General features: G+C 47.0%; 2 protein-coding genes across 4 annotated transcripts in view; one reads left to right on the top strand and one right to left on the bottom strand.

The window, feature by feature from the left end:
* The window catches only part of RHOBTB3 (Rho related BTB domain containing 3), a 123,231-nt gene that overhangs the window by 24,315 nt on the left and 78,347 nt on the right, over positions 1–20,569 (bottom strand). The window lies entirely within an intron of this gene.
* Positions 11,433–20,283, top strand: GLRX (glutaredoxin). 2 transcript variants are annotated; one of them, XM_045899006.3, is made up of 3 exons: positions 11,433–11,746; positions 17,361–17,480; positions 19,073–20,283. In XM_045899006.3, the coding sequence occupies exons 1-2, from the start codon at positions 11,540–11,542 to the stop codon at positions 17,472–17,474; spliced, it is 321 nt and encodes a 106-aa protein (XP_045754962.1). In that variant the 5' UTR covers positions 11,433–11,539; the 3' UTR covers positions 17,475–17,480; positions 19,073–20,283. The 2 variants fall into 2 exon arrangements, with proteins under 2 accessions (XP_045754962.1, XP_045754960.1); XM_045899004.3 differs by having other exon boundaries at positions 11,435–11,746; positions 19,068–20,283.

The raw sequence follows: 20,569 nt of genomic DNA, 5'->3' as shown, positions 1-20,569 counted from the left end.
TCGAGTTTTTAGTAATTCGGAGTTCAAAAGAGAATCTTTAAAATTCCACATCCTGAAAATTGTAGAGAAATGACTGTCCCACGGCCCTGAGAAGGCTGTGCTTGTTTTCTCTCCCCTCCCCACTGCCCACCAGCTGCCCAGGGATTCCCACTGTTCGACACGGACTTTCTCACTCAGGCTCCTCGCAGCTCCCTGGTAGCCCCATGGCAGCGGAAGTAAGGGACTTGGGCCTGGGACGTTCCCTCTCTCTTTTATGACCCTCTGTTGGTCAGCTCCCAGCGTAGGCATGATTTACTAAATGTGGGATGTGTCCCCTCATGTCTGTAGCTTCCGGTCCTCTAGGTTCCCAGGATGGTACCAAGAGTGATCACACTGCTTTCATTTTTGGCCCTTATTGTTTCTTTTTTTTTTTCTTACATAAGTAAGACATGAACACATCCTTACTGTACAAGTTTCAAATAATATAGAAGTCTACAGAGCAACGCTGAAAACCTGCACCATCCCTCCCATGGCCACTTTACCTCTCAGAGGCCACAATGCCCACCATTTGCAATGCATGCTTCTAGCCGCCTTTCTAGGCATTGACATCATATGTAGTCCATGGATCTATGCACCTATGTCATTTTTTATTTCTCACTATTTTACATATAGATATGATTTTGCTACTTTTAAAACTTGATAGGTTTTTCACTTGGGAATCTTTCATGTCAGGATACATAGATACAGCTCGTTCATATACCCGTGTATATATATCATACACACACACACATAGAATTCTCTCATAGCCTACATTTTTATCTTCGTACAAAAGATAGTCTGTATACATGATTCTGCTGTTTGATTTTCAGACCCTAGAAAACTCAGCTCATGTGCCTGAGGGGTCTCAGGCACTGTTCGTATTAACAGCTGCATCCTGTTCCATCATTTGGATGTGCCAAAATGTTTTAACCAGGAGCCCACTGAGGAGCATTCTTATTACGAACATACTTGTCATCCATCTTCAGTCGAGCCTCACATTCTGTGGAGGAATCATGAAACCAGCGGGTTGCTGTGTGTGACAGGATGCAGGGCCGAAGGGGGTGGGAAGAGGGCCCCTGGGGAGCTGTTTCCTCTTGATTCACCTCGTAACACTCCTGGAGATTTTGTTCTATAGTTACCGTCAGCTCGGATCTTTATTTTCCAGTTTCAGTTTCTTTCAGGTTTCCCTCAAACACTCTGCACCAGTCACTCCCAATGGCAGCTCCACACGTTTGTGCCCAGCGACTGTCTCCGGGTGGGACCTGCTGTCCTTTCCACCACAGACACTCTGCCCCTGTGATTCATTGCCTTTGAGCATCTCAACTCAGGTGTAAGGAATGGTTTTTACAACCGGCTGCACCTGGAGGTAGCTTCTACTTCTATAGAAGGCAGGTGCTGTGCAACTGATAATCTGAAAACACGAATTTAAGCTTTGGATGCACTGGTGACGACTTGACCTAGGTGGTTTGCTTTCCTCTAGTGCTGCCTTCCTGGGCAAACAGACCTTCGACCTCAGTTAGTTGTAGGGTCACTGTAGCCAAAGTAAAGTTGCGTTTTCCAAGAAGGGTTTGAAACTGCTTTTTAAAAAAGATTTTATTTACTTGAGAGGGAGAGAGAGAATAAGTGGGAGAAGGGGCAGAGGGAGAGGGAGAAGCAGGCTCCCCACTGAGCAGGGAGACCGAAGTGGGACTCGATCCCGGAACCCTGGGATTTTCTACGAACTGAGTCAAAGGCAGATGCTTGACCAACTGAGCCACCCAGATGTCCTGCTTTTTTTTTTTTTTTTACTTTATTGTTTTGTTTCTGCAGGTCCTATTTGGTCACGCAATCAAGTATCCACCAAGTGCTTGCCTAGGATCCAGAATTTCCTGTCATTGAGCATAACTTCTTTTATATATAGGATTTTTTAATCCCTGCTACTGACCCAATTTTTCATCTTCATGTGGCCATCAATTTCTCCCATTCTTCTCTTTCATGATCTTCTCCTGGCTTCACCTGCCTCCTCTCCAGCCTGGAGCCCAGGCCTGGCTGACTCAGCCATGTGTCAGAGTCTACAGTCCCCTGTCCCTTAGGCTCTCACTATGCCTCCTTGACTTGCCCATCCTCAGCCCCAGAAGCACTCCCCCTGAAGGTGTGCCCCTCCTTCTTGCCAAGGTTAACCCTACTGCCTGCCCTCTGTCCCCTACCCTCAGTTCTGGTCTGTGACCTGGCGCCATCAACCACCCTCTTTACCACATATATTTTCCTCCTTCAACTGGTTGCTTCCTCTGCAAAAACAGATTTAAAAAATGTACTCAATGCTCCCTCATACTAAAGACTTTTCTCAACCCTGCTATTTCCTTAAATGATTGCGCTATTGTCGCTTCTCCTTCCGCCAAAATTCTTTAGAGGTTATTCTGCACTGGTTTTCTCCACTTCCTTACTGCCAATCACTACTTTACATAAGTAAAAAATTAAGCACAAAAGCAAGTAGATTCAGTGAATAAGGTATGAAGGGGAAAATAAACCCTCTGCCCAGGAGGGAGAGATGAACAAGCAGACCATAGAGGATTCTGAGGGCAAGGAAACTACTCTGCATGGTGGATACAAGTGATTACACATCTGTTCAAACCCATAGAATGTACAATACCAAGAGAGAACCCTAATGTAAACTATGGCCTATGGGTGGTTATGATGTGTTTACGTAGGTTCATCAGTTAAAACGGCTCTAAAAAGTAAAATCTAGTTTAAAAAGACATACACCTGAAACTTATATAATGTTATATGTCAGTTATACCAAAAAAAAAAAAAAGAGAGAGAGAGAGAGAGAAACCCTGAGGAAATATCATAAAGTAGGGTTCATAGTCGCCCTGGAGGCAGAAGGCAGAGCAAACAGGCCTTTTTTTTTTCCCTTATAGAGGGTACAAGGAAACAACACGGATTCACATACCCACATTCATACACTCCACATGTGTGTTAACACACAAACACACTCTCATATGGCCCCATCCCTTCCCAGCTGTATGCTCTGAGGATCTTTAAGCTGAAGGCTGACCATACCCTAAGTTGATCCCAAGTGAGCAGCTTAGCAGAAGTCTTATCTTGACCCGAAAATGATGCTAGAGTAGGTGACTCTCAAGCCCTGCTCTAGTATGTGGGGTGAGGTCCAAGGTACCTAGGCCTTTGTGTTAGCTCTTCACTGCAGTGAAAAAAATCACCCCCAAACATATCCACCTAAAATAACAGGCATTTTTTTATTTCATACAGTTTTTGAGAGTCAGAAAGCCTGAAACAACTGGGTGGTTCTGGTCCAGGGTCTGTCATGAGATTGCAGTTAAGATGTTGGCTGAATTGCAGTCATCAGAAGGCTTGACAAGGGCTGGCGGATCTCTTTTCAAGATGGCCTACTTAATGGCTATTGACTAGAGGCCTTAACTCTTTACCACATGGACCTCTACATGGGGCTACTTGAGTGCCCTCACAATATAGCAGCCGGCTTCCCCTAAAGTAAGAGATCTAAGAAAGAGCAAGGCTTTATATATATATATATTTTTTTTTTTTTCTATTTTCCAGGGTAGGGGGGAGAGAACCCACTGTGGGGGGGTCCCAGAGAGGGACAAGCAGACTGCACACTGAGCACAGAGCCCCATGTGGGGCTCAATCCCACAACACTGAGATCATGACCTGAGCCGAAATCAAGAGCCAGATGCTTAACCAACTGAGCCACCTGGGTGCCCCCACAATATCTTTTATGACCTACTCTCAGAAGTCATATGCATCATTTCCAAAACATCCTGTTGGTTAATAAATGCCTGCTCTATTCAATGCAAGAGGGATCCACACAGGATACAAATCCCAGATCAGTAGCACCGAAGGCCAGCTTGGACACTGGCTCCCTCAGCTTTACAACAGTACTTCTGCCTGGTTCCTAGTGTCCTGCCAGTCCTTGCTGATTCCTGGGTGGCATTTTGTTCTGCTTGGTAGACTTCAAACTGCCAACTCAACAGTGGTCAGTTGTGACTTTAAATAGTCTCCAAATCTCCCTGAGTCTGCTCTCCTATCTGCAAATGGCAGGTACCTACTCTAGGGGGATATTTATTTATTAAATTATTTAGAGAACCTGCCTCGGGAAAGGAGTAATTGAAACTGCTAAAAACATTTAGGCCTGGAAGGCACTGCACTCGGTCAAAGAGGTAGATAAAACAACCTGTGGAACAGCAGAAGTGGCCATCTTTTATTTCAGTGTTTTCAACTTGGTTTGACTAAGCAAGATAAAGTTCCTCTTGGTGGCTTACCGCTTCTAAGAAGTCTGCCCTGAGAGTTGGCCATGAAGACTGCTAGTTGCCTCCCTAACATCCATTTCCCCTTTCTTCCTCCTACAGAGCTCCAGCTGTGCTCAGGAATCCACTACTCCCCAACATAGCTCGTCCCCTCAGGACAAGCTAAAACCATCTCCACTCCAGGCGGTGGGCCCGATCGTCTCCAAAAGTAGAGTCATTCCATGCCTTTTGCTAATCTTTGGGCCAGGAATGAGCCTGTGAAACAATCTGGATCAGTAATACAAGGTGAGGTTTACTGTGGGAAAACTTCCTAAGTGACCCTTCCTAGCTTCCTCAAGACATTTTTGTTCACAGAAATGAGGCATCCCACCATCAGGCTGAGGGTGAACCCATCACATGGGCAAGGGCAGGGAAATGGAGGTAAGGCCACTGAATTATGCCAGCCATAAAGCTGGCCTTATTTCTAAAGGGCCTTATGTATATATAAAATATATATATATAATTGTTTAAGCCAGTTTGAGTTGGGGTTTCTGTTCCTTATAGCCAAAGTCATCTTAAGAAACACAAGAATAATTAACCAGTACAGAAAACCCTCTGGCTTCTGATGTAGCTACCTTGAGAAGGATCACAGAGAAGCAGACCCTTGCTCTTGATGGTGAAAGGGGATGGTAGACAATAAAATCAGAATACCACATGCGGTACAGGAGAAGGCTGACTGATTATCTGTCTCTTCTTGCTGGCCCAGAGAACTCGGGTAGCAAGCATACAGCAATGTGCTCAGGGAAGAGAGACCCTGACTTTGGGGTGGGCATGTGAACCAGTTCCAGCCCAGACTTCCCAAGGGAAGTCTGCTGGGGAAAAACATGGAAGGAGGAATGCCCTCCCTGCCTGTGCCACCCTCTACCTCCCACCTTTGAACACAGCCGTGTAAAGGTGATGCTTGGGCCAGCTGCAGCAAGCTGCCATCCTGAGGGAAGGACCAAGAAAATCGCAGAGACCCTTGCCCAGGGCCCCGGATCACTGAGCCTCCGAGCCACCTTCCTACCTCTGAACTGAGAGCCAAGAAAAATAAACCCCTAATCAAAACTGATTTTAATTGGGTCTTCTGCTAATTTACACCTAAAATATCCAAACTGATAAATCTGGTTGGAGGCTAGGGCTTCAAAAAAAACCTGGGGTATTATATTCTGCTTGTTCACATGATGCTCTGAAATCTAAATCTACGTGTTTTCCCTCGAAGTACCCTAGAAGCCCTTAAAGGAAATCCAAGTCACAGCCCAGGGGGAGTCCTTAACTTTCCATCTCTCTCCAGCCACATCTGATGCTTGAGTTGGGGTTTCTGTTCCTTATAGCCAAAGGACATAGGTATAATGCCCTGTGGGCTATCCTACCTTGGCACCAATGGTGGGGAAAGATAGAGACCTAATGTCACTTCCTTACTGGGGCCCCTAATAAAGAGATTCCTAATAAAGGGCTTAGTGTGCTTTGGCATGATTAGGTTAAGGAGATGAAAGCAGTAGGGCTTATTCCCTCCCATGAAGCCAATAGCAAAAGTAAGATCTACCTGTAGTAAAACACCTAGAAAGGTCAAGGATACAGTCCTGAACTTAAATGACAGCAATAGACCTCAGTGGAATCCAGGGACTTCTCAGTCCCCTATATTAGTAGGTGATACACTAGACCGAGACTGAGCCTGGATCTTGGAAAAGGTGGCAACAAGGGAGACTTTCCAAATATATGGTGGAGCCTGTTGAGAAGCAGCCTAGACTTCTGACCTTGGTTGAACTTCAAGTCTTCCAAGTCATCTGGGATCCAAAGTATCCAAAGTATCTACCTTTCAAGGTTGCTATGAGGATTAGAGATGATGTATGTAAAGCCCCTAGCCCCAAGCCTGGCACACAGTAGGGACAAAGTAAGCGGTAGCTATCGGTGCTACTGAGTTCAGCGCTGAGAAACCCTGCGTAGAGGTGGAGGGTGAGGAAACAATCCAACCAAAGGGACGACAGTTAGAATCAAAGTCACTGGTCCTCTGTGGTCAAATCTAGAGAGGTCCAGAGAGAGAGACAGCACCAAACAGTCTGACTCTGAAAAAGGGCACGGCCTCACGCCAGAATTTTGATGCGTCTGAGGTTGGAAAGGGCTTCTGGTAACGCAGCTCATTCACCTGGACTCCTACAGCCGCACATTGGCAGGGCTGAGAGCGGCCATGATTAGTCTAGGAAGTCTTGACAGCAGCTCAGAACCACGGCAGCCTGCCACCCGCTGAGCTGCCCCTTCCACCACCACGTCAAGCCTTGTGGAAGCCAGGAGTGGTCTCAGGGTGAGCTCTGAGAGATCCTCAAAGGTTGGCCTGCTTCAAAGCATTCCTTAGAGACTTTCTATGATCAAACTGCATTTAGGTATGCATTGTGTTACTTGGGAGATGTGTCACAGTCATTAACTGATCATTTAACTGCAAATCTATCCACTCTTAAAATACACCTAGTACGGCTCCTCAATGCCATGTATAAAGTCCTCAATATTTAGCTTGGTAAAGGATGCCCATCTGCCTGCTCTGCGGCTGTCTCTCTCCCCTGTCCCCTGACCTCCTACCCCTTATGCTCTATCCACACGCAGCTACATCCAATACCAAATGCCATTTATGTCCTTCCTGCTTCTTCCTCCTTCCTCTGCTCGCTGTGCTCTTCCCTACCTTGTAGACCCACAAACATCTCATCTCTCAAGATTCAGCCTCGCTAACCCTTGTCAACCTTTCCCTAAGCACACTGTAGGCAGAAATAACCACTCTCTCGGTCACCCTAGTGCCGATACATACTTCTGTTAGACCACTTAGAATATTCTATAACACCCGTGTCCATTTCCTGTGTCTGTATTCCCTGCTGGACCATAAACTCCTAAGGGCTGGGTCTGTATGAAACGGATGTTCGTGTCTGGCTCAGAGCAGTTGATTTAAAATATTTGTTGGATGGAGGCATGCGTGAATGGATAAGGACCAAGGTGTCTCTGTTAATCTTCTGGGTTCTGGTAATACAGGGATGAAGGCCCTCTCCCTGCCCTCCAAGAGCTCAAGGCAGATGACAGAAAACAAGTAACAAAGGACGATGAGATAGAATAAGTCAGGCCACAGCATGTGAGCCCAGCCATGGGCATGTGAGCTCAGCTGAGTGTCACCCATTCCGGTGGAGAAAAGAGGCGTGCTCAAGGATACCTCCTACAGGAGTCAACACATGATCTGGATCTGGATCCTGTTGGACCAGGGGAGTCAGCCACAGAGGAAGGGGAGGGAGCGGCACATTAGGCAGAGGGATGAGCAGGTCCCAAGCAATGAAGGTGTGAGTAGCAGCAGTGTGGAAATGGCTCCGACTCCACCGAGCTGGAATAAAAGGAGAAATGTGGGGGAAAGACAGCAACACAGATCAAGAGGCAAGGGAGGACCCATCACGCAGGGCCACAACCTCACTAGGGAATCTGGAGTTTTTCCTTAAAAAAAAAAGGAACACTTCTAAGAACAAGAGAGAACATGGTAGGATTTGCAAATATAGACACCCCCCAGGAGCAGTGTGGGGCCAGGCCGTGAGGCCAAGATGGAGATTCTAACAAAATCTAGCAGAGAACTGATGAGGGCGGATTGAAGGCAGGGCAGTCAGATTGAGAAGGGCGTTCAGACCAGAGGGGTCCAAGGGAGGCCAAATTGTTAGAGTCTGGTCACTCTGTATAAAGAAAGCGGGGCCAGGGGGGGAAGTGGGCATACAGATGCCACCCCCCCAGGTCAACAGGGCAGATGCTGGTGCTCGTGGGAGCATGCATACCTATGGAAGAGAGGAGAGCGGCTTCAGTTTTGTTCATGCTGAGGCTAACACGCCTCAGGAACCCCCAGGGGGGTCTTCTCAGTAGGCAACGGGCTGTCCATTCCTGAGGCTTAGGAGAGAAATCTAGACAAGAAAAATAGACGTGGTACTCCTCAGCAACCAGGTGCTAGCTGGAGCTACGTGGGCAGATGAAATCTTTCAAGGAGGGTGTATGCCCAGTGGGAAGAGGATCAAGCCCCAGGATATACCACATGTGTGGGCAAAATTCTCAAGAAAGAGTCTGAGACAGGATACCCAGAGATACAGGAAGAATTAAAAAAAAAAAAAAGGCCACAAATGACCTTTTGAAGAAGAGAGCTTCAAGAGGGGACGGTGACCTGCGTGGTCAAGTCCTGCAAAGTGGCAAGTCAGGAAAAAGCCTGAAATATGTTCATGTGTGGCCAAATTTTCCCAGCCCTCATCAGCCTGTGGGTCCACACGGGGTCACATGAATAGTACCAACCACCGTTTCACCCACATCGCTGGCTTGCTGCCAACCATCTGCAGAGCAGGACCGCCACTCCCTGAAGAGAAGTCCTCCGTCTCCCATTATTTCTCTGAGTGCCTGGGAGGACGGTGCACAGGCCCAAGAAGAGTGCCCGAGTGCTCCTCCACACACACCGGCATCTGATGTCCACAGCACTTGGGGACAGGTCCTCCCCACAGCCCCCCTGAGATGCCCCCGAGGTTAAAGGGGTCCATGTCTGGAAATGCCAAAGCGACACACCATGATGCTGAAGCAGAGTATTCCACACTCTGACTTCTTCCCTGAGCTGAAGCCACAACATTTTCTGAGAAATGAAGAGGACACCCCCTGTTTGTCATCTGTTTGTGCTCCATGTCTCACAGAGCTCCTCCTGAAAATGCCTCCTTTGCCATGTGGCCGTCTGTCTTAAGGCCCCAAACTCCAGTCCCTGGGGCTGAGCTGTGGAGCGGACTACAGAGTCTCCGCATATCCCAGGCTCTGCCCCAGGGACCCAAACCCCCAGGGGACCCTGTGTACACAGATCTTTGGGGAAGTTCACTCCACCAGTTTACCAAAAACTCCACACCCACACTTGTGAATTAGTCTGTCAGGACACCTGGCTACACAATGACTTAGCAAAGGAGTTGCAGCGGAACAGCTGATAAGGAGGTCAGATTGCAATGAGGTGAGGAAAGAGTGGGAGGTGGGGAAACTACAGATAGCAAACAGAACAGCAAGTTTTCTGACATTTGACTGTGGGGAAAGGTCGAAGGAGATGAAAGGTGGTGGTGGTTTTCAACCAGGAGGGACTTGAACAAAGTTGCATGCTGGCTAAAAAGAGCCACAGAGAAGGACAGGTGACCCCCAGACACCGGGAAGACAAAGGCTCTGAGGAAATAGCCAGGTACAAGGCCTACCGATGAACCTGGGGCCCAGGGAAGAGAAGGTGGCACCCCTGAGGTCCCTGAAGAGACCCTAGGCCCCGGGGAGGAGGCTGGCCACAGGAGCGCCCACAAAAGGAAGGAAGTGAGTGGAAGAGGTGAGACAATTTGCCCTGTGCTTAGGCAGGAAGAGAGTGGGGCCAGGGGCCGGGCAGGACAAGCTGCCTCAGGCCCACCCCACCCCCCACCCTTGCCCCTAAGCACATTCTTCTTGTTGACAGAGATCTCAGTAGCTCCCTCTCTGTGACACAAATTCTGGGTTTCTCATTTTGCCATTTAATTTTAATAATAATTAGAGCTGCTTCTGGGAGTCCATCTTCTTCCGGAACTCTGTCAATTACATGATGCTGGGGACTCCACAGACATGCTGATCATGGAAGGGTCCCTCGCTGGCCCCAGCCCCACCCCTCCTGAAGGAGTTTCAGTGTAAAACTTCCTGCAGAAAAGAACAAAATTTTACTTTAAAAAAAAAGTGGTGTGGGGCGCCTGGGTGGCTCAGTCGGTTAAGTGGCTGCCTTCGGCTCAGGTCATGATCCCAGGGTCTGGGATCGAGCCCCGCATCCGGCTCCCTGCTCGGCAGAGAGCCTGCTTCTCCCTCTGCCGCTCTGCCTGCTTGTGCTCTCTCTCTCTCTGTTAAATAAATAAAAATCTTAAAAAAAAAAAAAAAAAGTGGTGTTTCCCGGATTGATTGATTGAACTTCCTGCACACAGAGGGGTCAGAACTGAACCTAGAACAGAAGACTCTGCCCGCCTCCCCCACTAGGGACTGTGGGCTGGCCATGCAGGGAACAACATCACAGTTCCCAGCTACAGCCCCTGCTTGAGGTGAACGTGGTAGCCCAGTTATTACACCACTTCATTCCCAAACACTGAAACACTGAAAACAAAGGGGCACAAACGGAGGGTTAAACAGAGAAAATTACCCTCCTTGAACGTGCAGTTTGAAATCCAGGTGTGTGCTGGAATTTGCTTTCATGGTAAACTGATGTTCAATGGTCCCAAAGTCAAATGCTGATGGCCATAAAGAAGCAGATGCCTCCAAGACAGGAGCTAGCCTGTGGCCTCCAGCAAACGGGAGTCACCGTCCGCCCTGCCGAGAGGGACAGCAGCTCCTCAGGCCCAGCTGCTGCCACAAATCCATGCGACCTGACTTTTCAGACAGAGATTGCAAGACCAGATTCTCCTGTGAAATCTCCGGATTTTTAAGGGTTGGGAACTAATTCCATTAAAGCAATCACAACCGCCAACACCCATCAACCGGGTCAAGTCAAATGCCTTCAGAGCCACGTCAAGATTGGATTCAGAGTCCCAATTTCAGTTTCATTTCCTCTAAGGTGATTTCCATGTTTCGTGAGAGATTCTGTTTCTGCGTGAGCGTTGGCGGCTCTGAGAGGTAAAACAAAGATTGGACTCCTTCCTAAGAAGTCACTGCTGGCTCAGCGCCCTCCCTGGTGCTGGTCTGCATCCTTGATGCTTCCCCAAAGGGTAATTTGACTCTGCTCTCTGCCAAAGGGCAGGCGCTCCTGAAAAAGCTGAGGACAACACCGACACCCTGGACGTAGCTATTGATGAAATACAAGTATGCAGGGGCGCCTGGGTGGCTCCGTCGTTTAAGCGTCTGCCTTCAGCTCGGGTCATGATCCCAGGGTCCTAGGATCGAGTCCTGCATCAGGCTCCCTGCTCGGCGGGAAGCCTGCTTCTCCCTCTCCCAATCCCCCTGCTTGTGTTCCCTCTCTCACTGTCTCTCTCTGTCAAATAAATAAATAAAATCTTAAAAAAAAAAAAAAAGGAAATACAAGTATGCAGTCCTCGGCGTCTCTAGCTGGTGACTCATACCAGACTGAAATGACATTGGAGCTGTCTCTTTAAAACTCGAGCACGCTACCGGGCAAACCCCTCCTCCAGGGAGGTTCCTTTAACTGAGGGCCAGCTGGCCGGGCCACCGGTTTACACCCGAGCATTACCGGCAATTGAGGATTCCTCCCCAGGAGGCAGCTGCCTGTTAGCATGGCTCAAGAGTTTGTGAACAGCAAAATCCAGCCCAGGAAGGTGGTTGTGTTCATCAAGCCCACCTGCCCCTACTGCAGAAGGACCCAAGAGCTCCTCAGCGAACTGCCCTTCAAACAAGGGGCTTTGGAATTTGTCGATATCACGGCCACCGGTGACACAAGCAAGATTCAAGATTACCTGGCAACGCTCACAGGAGCCAGGACGGTGAGTTCTCAAAGGCTAGGCAAAAGGTTCTCAGATTCCCTTTTCTTGTGGGGGCTGTGCAGGGGATCCGCCTGTGCCTTTCTCTAGGACACCGCTAGGGCTCCGGCACTCAAGGCGCCGCCAGAGGGCTCTGCGGGGTGGGGGAGGGCGACGGAGAGAAGACACCGCTCCAGGGAACGGGCCGCTGGGCTGCAGCCAGAGGTCCTTGCAGACCCTGTGCCCGTGCGTCCCGGTCAGCGGGCCCAGCCGCTGTCCCGGGGTCGGTGAGCTATCCGGAGTCTTTGTTTCAAGCACTGCCAGGAAATGACAGTTTGCAGCTGGCAGGGCTGGGGTTGGAAGGTGGGGTGCAGGGGCCAGGGTGACCTGTGTGTTTCTGTTACTGAATGTGGGAATCGTATGCACTCTTTCTTATGTGTTCACTTGGCCAAGCGGGATTTGCTGTCCTTCAATCCTTTCTCTAAGCTTTCTTTAACCATAAACCCAATTAGCCCATTCTTCCCTATCTTACTTAACTCCTCCCACTGGAAGAATCTAAAGGCTCATGATTTGCCCCTTCTTCTCTGAGATGCTTCCAGGCCTGTGCTAGTAGGGAGTTCAGGGGCCAGAGTTCCAGCCTGGCTCTCACAATGGCTTGCAGTGTGATCCTAGGCAAGGCATCACCTCGGTGATCCTCTAGGACCTCCCCGGCTGCAAGACCAGACCAGAGCAAGGGACCAAGTCCCCTTTGCTCTCAATAGACCGTGAGCCCCTCTAACTACTTTTCTCTACCTAAAAAGCCTTCCTCTGCCTCAGCACCCCTGGCTTCTGGCGGCATGGCCAGGCAGCCGGCTTGCCTGAGTCCGTTCTGGCGCTGGGTGGGGTAGGGGCCGGCCCACCAGCTCACCCCAGTCCCCCTCAGGAGGCACATTCTCGGACACAGTGTTTGCAGAAGCACGTATCCTGCTTCGGTTTGAGTTTGACTCACGGGCTTTTGTCTAGGTTCTGAGCATAAAGCATTGGAGGCTGTTTCTCCTTGCCCCTCCAGTCAGAGATCAGTATTTTGGCACAGAGGGAGGCTAAACCTGTTACCCTCTTGCTTCCAGGGCCCCAGCTGTGAGCTGAGGACTCTTGTGGCTGAGAGGGCGGTCCTGCAGCGGAGGACACAGTGGTCAGAGATTCCTGCTGCCCGGGGCCTGAGAGCCAAAGGGCAGGGCAGTCCCTGCCAAGGACCCTGCTGTGACGGGTAGATCCCTCTCAGCCAGTGGCTCCCAAACCTTGCTGCACATTGGCATCACACGGGGAGCTTTTTAAAAAATCTGGATGCCCAAGTCATTCTCCGTATCAGTTACGTCATTTATCGGAGGTAGGAGCCAGGCATCAGTAGTTTTAAAGATCCCCAGATCAAAGGGTACAAACTCTCAGTCATAAGATGGGGAAGTTCTGAGGATCTAGGGGACAGCAAGATGACTGTAGTTAATAATACTGCATTGTATGCTTGAAGTTTGCTCTGGAGGAGATCTTAAGTGTCCTCACCACACATAGACAAAAGTTAACTATGTAAGGTGATGGACATGTTAATTAACCTGATTGTGGTGATCATTTCAAAATATGTATGTATATCAAATCATAATATTGTAGATCCTCCATATACACAAATTTATTGTCAATTATACCTCAATAAGGCTGGAAAAAAGTTTATTTCCTACCAAAAAAAAAAAAAGATCCCCAGGTAATTCCAATGTGCAACAAATTTTGAGAGCTCCTTGTCAGCCTGGCAGCCTCTCTTTAGCTGGAGAAAACTTTCATGCATTCATTCGACACATTTTTTCCCCCTATCTCTTCATAAAGCGGCAATTTTTTAAGTTTGTTTTTGAATTCTTAAAGAGACCTTTCACAGGTTCTTGAGCCCTGAATGCACTCCTCCAAGGGGAAGAACAGATCCTTTTACCAGGCTGCCTTCAGGTTCCCTTCCAAGGAAGGGTTTACATCTGAAGAGACGAGAGACTTGGAAGTCGCTCTTATTTACCCTGTAATGACCTACGGTGATGGGCACATAGCAGGAGCCCAGCCCGACCTGACTGGTTCCAGAAACTTGTGTCTTCGATCAGGCCGTGTACTTGGAGAAATTGTTTGGGTTTTGCTATGGCCAAAACTCTTCTATAAGTACCTTCATTTATTCTTTCTCTCATGCTCTTCCTTTATGTAGATCCAAGTTTCTGACCCTTATCATTTTCCTTCTCTCTAAAGAACTTCTTTGAACATTTCCTGCAAGGCAGCTCTGTTGGCAACAAATTTCCTCAATTCTTGCTTGTGTGAGAAAGTAATTTCTCCTTCACCTTTGAAGGATAATTTTTTTGGGTGCAGCAATTTTTTTAAAGCACCTACTACATATCAAGACACTTTTAACCGCCATGAACAGAACAAAAACTCCCGCCTTTGTGGAACTTACATTCTAGTAAACACAGTAAGTAAAACAGTTTGTTGGAAGGTGGTCAGTGATAAGTGCTATAGAGAAAAACTAGGTAGGAAAGGGAGGTGGACAGTAGGCAGCAAGGTCCAGTTTTAAACGAAGCCATCAGAGCCTCACTGATCTTAGATCTCTAAAGGAGGTAAGAGAGCAATGCAGGCAGAAATTTAGCGGTAGAATGTTCCAGGCAGTGGGAACAGCGAGTGCAGAGGTCCTGTGGTAGAAGTGTGCCTGGCAAGGAGGCCTGTGTGGCAGGAATGTTGTGAATTAATAGGAAAGTAGGAGGAGGTGAGGTTGAAGAGGTAATGGGGTAAAGGCTGGGAAGGCTTTTCAAGCTGTTATAAGGACTGTGGCTTGTGAAGTGCAATGAGATTCCACTGAAGAGTCTAGAGCAGGGGAGTAACCCAAACTGAGTTTTTGGAAAGGGTGGTGGCTGTGGGAAAAAGTGAGTGTAGGAAGGCCAGCCTGAGGGCTGAAGCTGGGAGACATCTGGAGGCTACAGCAGTTACTCAGATGAAAAATGATGGTGGTCTGTACCAGGGACATAGCCAGGGAGGGGGTGAAGAGTTTGCGAAGTGGCTGAGTCGCTGGCTCAGAGCGAGCCCCCTGGAGCACAGAAGAAGCTGCCTAGCTGGGGCTGGAGCCAGAGAAAAGTACACCAGGACAGTCCAGGCCCCACTATCATAAAGCTTGCTTTTACAATGGCAGTTCTCTTTCTGCTTCTTGACAGTTAGAGACTCTCAGGTTCCTGGAAGAGGGTGCTGGGGCCAGGAGGGGAGGACACGGAGCATGTGTTCCTTCATCCTTCCTCAGCAGAATCAACAGATAGCCTCTGGGTCACCGCAGCTCCCCACACTGCCCTGGGTGGCCTGTAGTCCCACCCCTTTCGGAGGTTCCAGTAACCGCTCTGCTGTAAGTGGTTTGGCTGTTGCCTAGCCTAGAGGGTGGGCATAAGGGCAGAGGGGCCTTTCAGCTTTCGGGCAAACCAGCCCCTTTGCCAGGTGGGGTCTAAGGAGAGACTCCTTGCTCCATTGGTACACTGTCTCCAACTAATTCAAACCCTCTCAGCCAACACCCCAGTCAAAGGTGGGGATGTGGCAAGCAGTAGGAGCCATGACCATTGCTCAGTTCTTTTTGAAAATATAGACGTTCAAGAGTGAATACATCTCCTCCTTGTTTAAAGCTCAGATGGTTTCGGGGCACCTGGGTGGCTCAGTCAGTTAAGCGTCTGACTCTTGGTTTCAGCTCAGGTCAAGATCTCAGGGTCATGAGACCAGCCCTGCTCAAGCTCCATCCTCAGCAGGGAGTCTGCTTGAAATTCTTTGCCTCTTCCTCTCCCTCCCCTCTGCTCCTCCCCCCACTTACATGTTCGCTCTCTCTGTCAGATAAATAAATAAAGCTCAGATGATTTCTATTTCATTAGGCAGTGCCTTTAACAGAAGGAGCTTTGCAGTATAATTATATTAAAATTACACTGGGATTAGGTTCTAGTTACTGCTACACTGACCACAGCCAAGTGTTCCTGGGGTGATAAAAGCCAAAAGACCCCCAATAATTTGGAGGAGTGGGAGCTTTGTTCTAAAATAATGGAAGGACCCAAGGGAAAACTTAGGTTTCTGACCTCTTTCCACAGCTATTCTGTCAGCTGATAAAAATAATGTTGCCCTGATGATGTTCCCCATTTACGAAGTCCCCACACAGCCACGGGGCAAGTGGGGCAGGCAGTGCTGTCTGTGACTGAAGAGGACATTCGTGCACTTTCTCACTGACGTGCAGTTTTGTGTGCTCTTTCCCAGTCTCCGGGCACAGGAAATAGCCATGGAAATGGGGTGCAGATTCGTTTAATATCTGGATAATTAATATCTTAATCTTTAAAGCTCACTCCCACCGAGAATACCTTCTTAACAAAAACACTGTAAGAACTTATCTGAACTAATTCTGCCCTCTTTCTCATCTCTCTCGTGCTTTAAAAAATTCACTTGAATCTTTATGCCTTCTGAGGAAAATCAAACGCTTTGAAAATATTTGTACTGCCTTCTGTCTTTCATCTCTCCTGCCCCTTGTGGTAGGTTCTTAGGGTTCAGGAAGAGGGCCTGCTTGCTTCTCAGTCAGGTGACCTGTATGGTTTGTTTCTTCATTGCAAGTCAGCTTTTCTGTACAAGTTGGCCTAGAAGTCCTAGAAGTTGTCTGGGCCACAGTGAGAGGACTTCCTCCTCCTTTCAGGACTCTAAAAACCCTCAGGAAGCTAGCAGCACGGAGGGAGCCTGAGTGTGACCAGAGAGGATCGCATTCAGCAGGGGTAGCGACTCTGTCAGCCTGCCTTGCCTTGGGTGACCCACACATGCCCGAGAGTGAAACAAAGCAGCTCTTACTCCCAGAGCGACAGCACTTGAACATCTGATGATAGGCCAGGGATGAAAAAAGGAGTCACATACCACCACCCCTTCCCCAGCTGAGGACAGAGCTCACAGCAGAGAGAGTTGACGAATATACCGTGAATCTAACAATCAGGGACCAAGACCTAATGCCAGTACTCTTCTAGCTGTGTTTAGAAACCAACTCCTTGAGAGACAATGGACTCTGAGAAAGAGACTGAGGGTTCTAGAGGGGAGGAGTTTGGGGGGATGGGCTAGCCTGGTGATGGGTATTAAAGAGGGCACTGGGTGTTATATGCAAACAGTAAATCATGGAACACTACATCAAAAACTAATGATGTAATCTATGGTGATCAACATAACATAATAAAATAAAATAAAAAAAGAAAAGAAACCAACTCCTTCCTGGTTGTCGTGACTCAGCCTCAGGGCTCAGGTGTGGTCCCAGTTGCAGAGACACCAGAATTCAAGCAGGGTGGTCTGGCTGCAGCCAACCGAAATTCTTTCCCTGAAATGTGTTTCTCGAGAATGAGATTTTTAAGTTATTTTTACAAATTAGACAGTCTCACGCACTGCTCTCTCCATATGATAAACATATTGGCTTACAAACATTCTTTGATGAATAATTTTACGCTTGTAACAAAGTTCTGACCTGAAAGAACATACATGAGGAGGTTGTAAAGTGATTCTAAAAGCTTTGGATCATGGGAAATTTTTAAAGGAAGGAAAAATGTCATTCTTTCTAACCTGGTAATGAAGCTCCTTACCTACCTTAGCTTGTTTGCTTTTTTAGGTACCTCGGGTCTTTATCGGTAAAGATTGTATAGGCGGATGCAGTGATCTGATCAGTATGTATCAGAGTGGGGAACTACTGAAGCGGCTAAATCAGATTGGAGCTCTACAGTAATTTTGGGTGAGTGAAGGGTGGGGTGCCTGGCCAGAACACTGGGAGATGGTGGAATTCTGCTGGATTTTATTATACTCCAGAAAGGCAGTTCAGTTAGAGGAAGAGTGATGCGGAGTGATTTAAAGAACTGTGATGTCATTGAGGAGTTTACAAAGAGGTTGTGTGGATAGGAGGAAATCCTTTTAGTTGACCTTCATTTAACAAAAATGTATTGAGCACTTACTATGTACGAGGCACTGGGAATAGGGAGAGGAACAAAAAGATAACAGGGAACCTCTCTTCTAGAGTGGCAGCCCAACCAAAAACAAGTAAGTAAATAATTCCTGAAACAAATTAATAAAATAATGTGATAGAACGAGGCAGGGGGTGGGGAGCAAATTTAGAGCTAATATGGTGAAGGAAGGTCCTTCTCAGCTGGTGGAGCTGAGACCTGGTTGACAAGAAAGAGAGAGCCATGTAAAGATAAAGCTAAAGAGCTTTTCGGGCAGAAGAAATAGCAAGGACAAAGGCCTGGAGCTGACAACAAGTCTGGAACATTCAAGGAACAGAAAGCAAGCAAGAAGAGATTGAGTGAAGTGCAAGGAGAAGGAAGAGTAGCAAGAAGTATGGGCGGGGAGCCAGGGTGCAGAGGCCATGGTAAGCAATTTGGATTATTCTCCATGCAATGTTGAAATCAAAGTAATTTTTGCATTACCTGTGTTCACACTGTAAATCAATTTAATCTAATTGGATTCCCAAATGTCAAAACAAAGTTTTCTGCAGTTGTCACCCAAAGGAGATCCTTGGCTGAATGGAAAGCCATAGGGTGATGAACTCTTCAAAAAGGGAACCAGGGTACTTTTTGGGGTCTGATGAGCTCTTCTTTCCCCTAGCTCTCGTTATAGTTAGCTAGTTGCTAGTAGGCCGGTTCCACTGACTGACAAGCAGAGAGACTCAGTGGGTTTTTTCAGTCAAAGGAGATTTTGACTAATGTATGGTTCTCAGACCAAAATATTTTTTGAGGGATATTTATTGCCCATTAATTAATAACTTACCCTTAAGCAATGTGTATATGTAATTTGTGGTGGTTAACTCAAAATACCAACAGAAGCTAAAAAAGACTTTCTGAAAAAGTATAATTGAATACCTTGAAATGAAGTAGTCAATACTATAAAGCTCCTAATCACAATTCTTACAACATCATTGCAGCAAGTGAACACTAAGTCTGTTTGTGGCCTCACCCCATGTATCAAAGTACTCAAAACCCAATTAACTGTGGTGCCAAATGTTTTCTATTCTGGAACACTTTTGAGCAATTTAGACTTAGATTAAAAATGGAAGAAAACCAATGACTTTGTTGGGAAGATATGAAAGACCATTTCCCCAACTACCACTGTCAGGGTGGGCGTTAGAGTCCCCCTTATTCACAAGGTCTATTCGCACTGTCCTTCAGCATTCTGTGATCTCGGTATTTTGCTGCCAACTGTATCTAAAGGCCATCTGTAACAGGGTGCGCTCAAATAGCAAGGGTAAGTATTCTGGTAATGGAAAAAAAATGAGGGGACTTTATATTTCCACGAAAATCCACTTCTTTGTATTTTGTTTTTCTGGCAGAGCAGATCCCAGGATGATATCCCGCTGAGAGCTGGATGGCACTTCAGTGATAACCACACTTCCTGGTGGATGGATCCGCGACTAAAATCCACAGCAACTGTTTATTTAAAATTCTGAAATATATTAACAAAAAAAGGGGGGGATTTTTTTGGCAAAAAGAGCTTCTTCTTCTTTTGACTCAGTATTAAAAGTGGACCAACTTGCCCCAACCTACAGGTCTGAGAAGGTTGATGGATATCTTGGGTTTCTTCTCGATTGGCCCTTTGGGTTCCAAAAGACCGTGACAAGTGATGGCTTAGGATTCACTCAATGATCCAAAAGGTCGTCTTTCTCTTTGGCACATGTCTGTTCCTAACTGTCCCATATGCTAGGACACCTCTACCTCCAAGCCAGTGTTTGTCAACCAAGTTTATCCCAGGCCCCCCAGGATGAATCTGTAATTGGTTTTCTGCTACTGCCTGGAAAGTACTTTGTTGAGTTTGACTTTATAGAATTTGCATTACAAAAACAATAGGTCTTTTGAATGTGCTTTTCCAAGCTACATGGGTCTCCCCAGTCATGATCCCCATCCCACCCCATCTTATCTTGAGAATCACTGCTCGGAATCAGTGTTCTTAACCTCGACAAGTCACAGATTCTCCTAGGAAGTGTTCAACAATTCCTTGAAGGGTCTTAAGGACCTAATTTGAGAAACACCACATGAAAACTTAAGCATGGTTGGTCTTCACTTGATGGCACAGAGATCACAGCTGCTGCAATCACGGGCACCTCTGTTATGTAAGATGGTCGTCCAGGTAATCCAGAATAAGTGTGTATTAACTTGTTTAGATTATGAACAGAAGTAAAATACAACATTTGAAATGTTATCACCGAAAACTTGCAAACCCCTCCCCCAAGAATAGGTCTGTGAAAGTGGCCATATTTGAGAAACACGGTCCTAAACGATTTTTTCTCTCTCCTTTTTCCCTCCACTCTATGAAAACTTGAGTCCCTTATTGTAAAGTTTGTTTTAGAATTGCGATTTTAAGTTAATTTTCTTTTGCAGTCTCTAGTGTGAATGGTTAATTGAGAGTGATTTTTGTCTAATTCTTTTCTATGTTCTCAATACCTTGAGGAATAATATTAATGTGAACTACACCATATTAAAACTTTATTCATGTTTGTCCCCTACCATTATAAATAAAGGCACATGCTATTGTCCTTCACTGAGTACAAATGGTTGGTGTGATTTTTAAATTTCGTATTGAAATGACAAATAATTTGAATATGTCAACACTAACCTATTGAATAATGTTTAGAATCCTGTAATAGTTTCATTTCACATTCTGTTTTTTCCATTTCTTACCTAATACCCTTCAACCAAATGGCTGTGGATGATTGTGCAGGTTACATCCTGCACAACACTGTGAATGCCCCCCTGGGGGTTGTGAGGTGTCCAAAATCCCCTCCAGACCATTTGCCCATACTTGCTTTCACACTTCATCCTCAAACACCCCTTCTTC

Source organism: Mirounga angustirostris, unplaced genomic scaffold, assembly GCF_029215605.1.
Source record: "Mirounga angustirostris isolate CCGP_5_RB_7025 unplaced genomic scaffold, mMirAng1.0.hap1 SCAF_7, whole genome shotgun sequence".
NCBI lineage: Eukaryota > Metazoa > Chordata > Mammalia > Carnivora > Phocidae > Mirounga > Mirounga angustirostris.
Note: the sequence above shows the minus strand (reverse complement) of the source record. Positions and strands in the feature narration are given on the sequence as shown.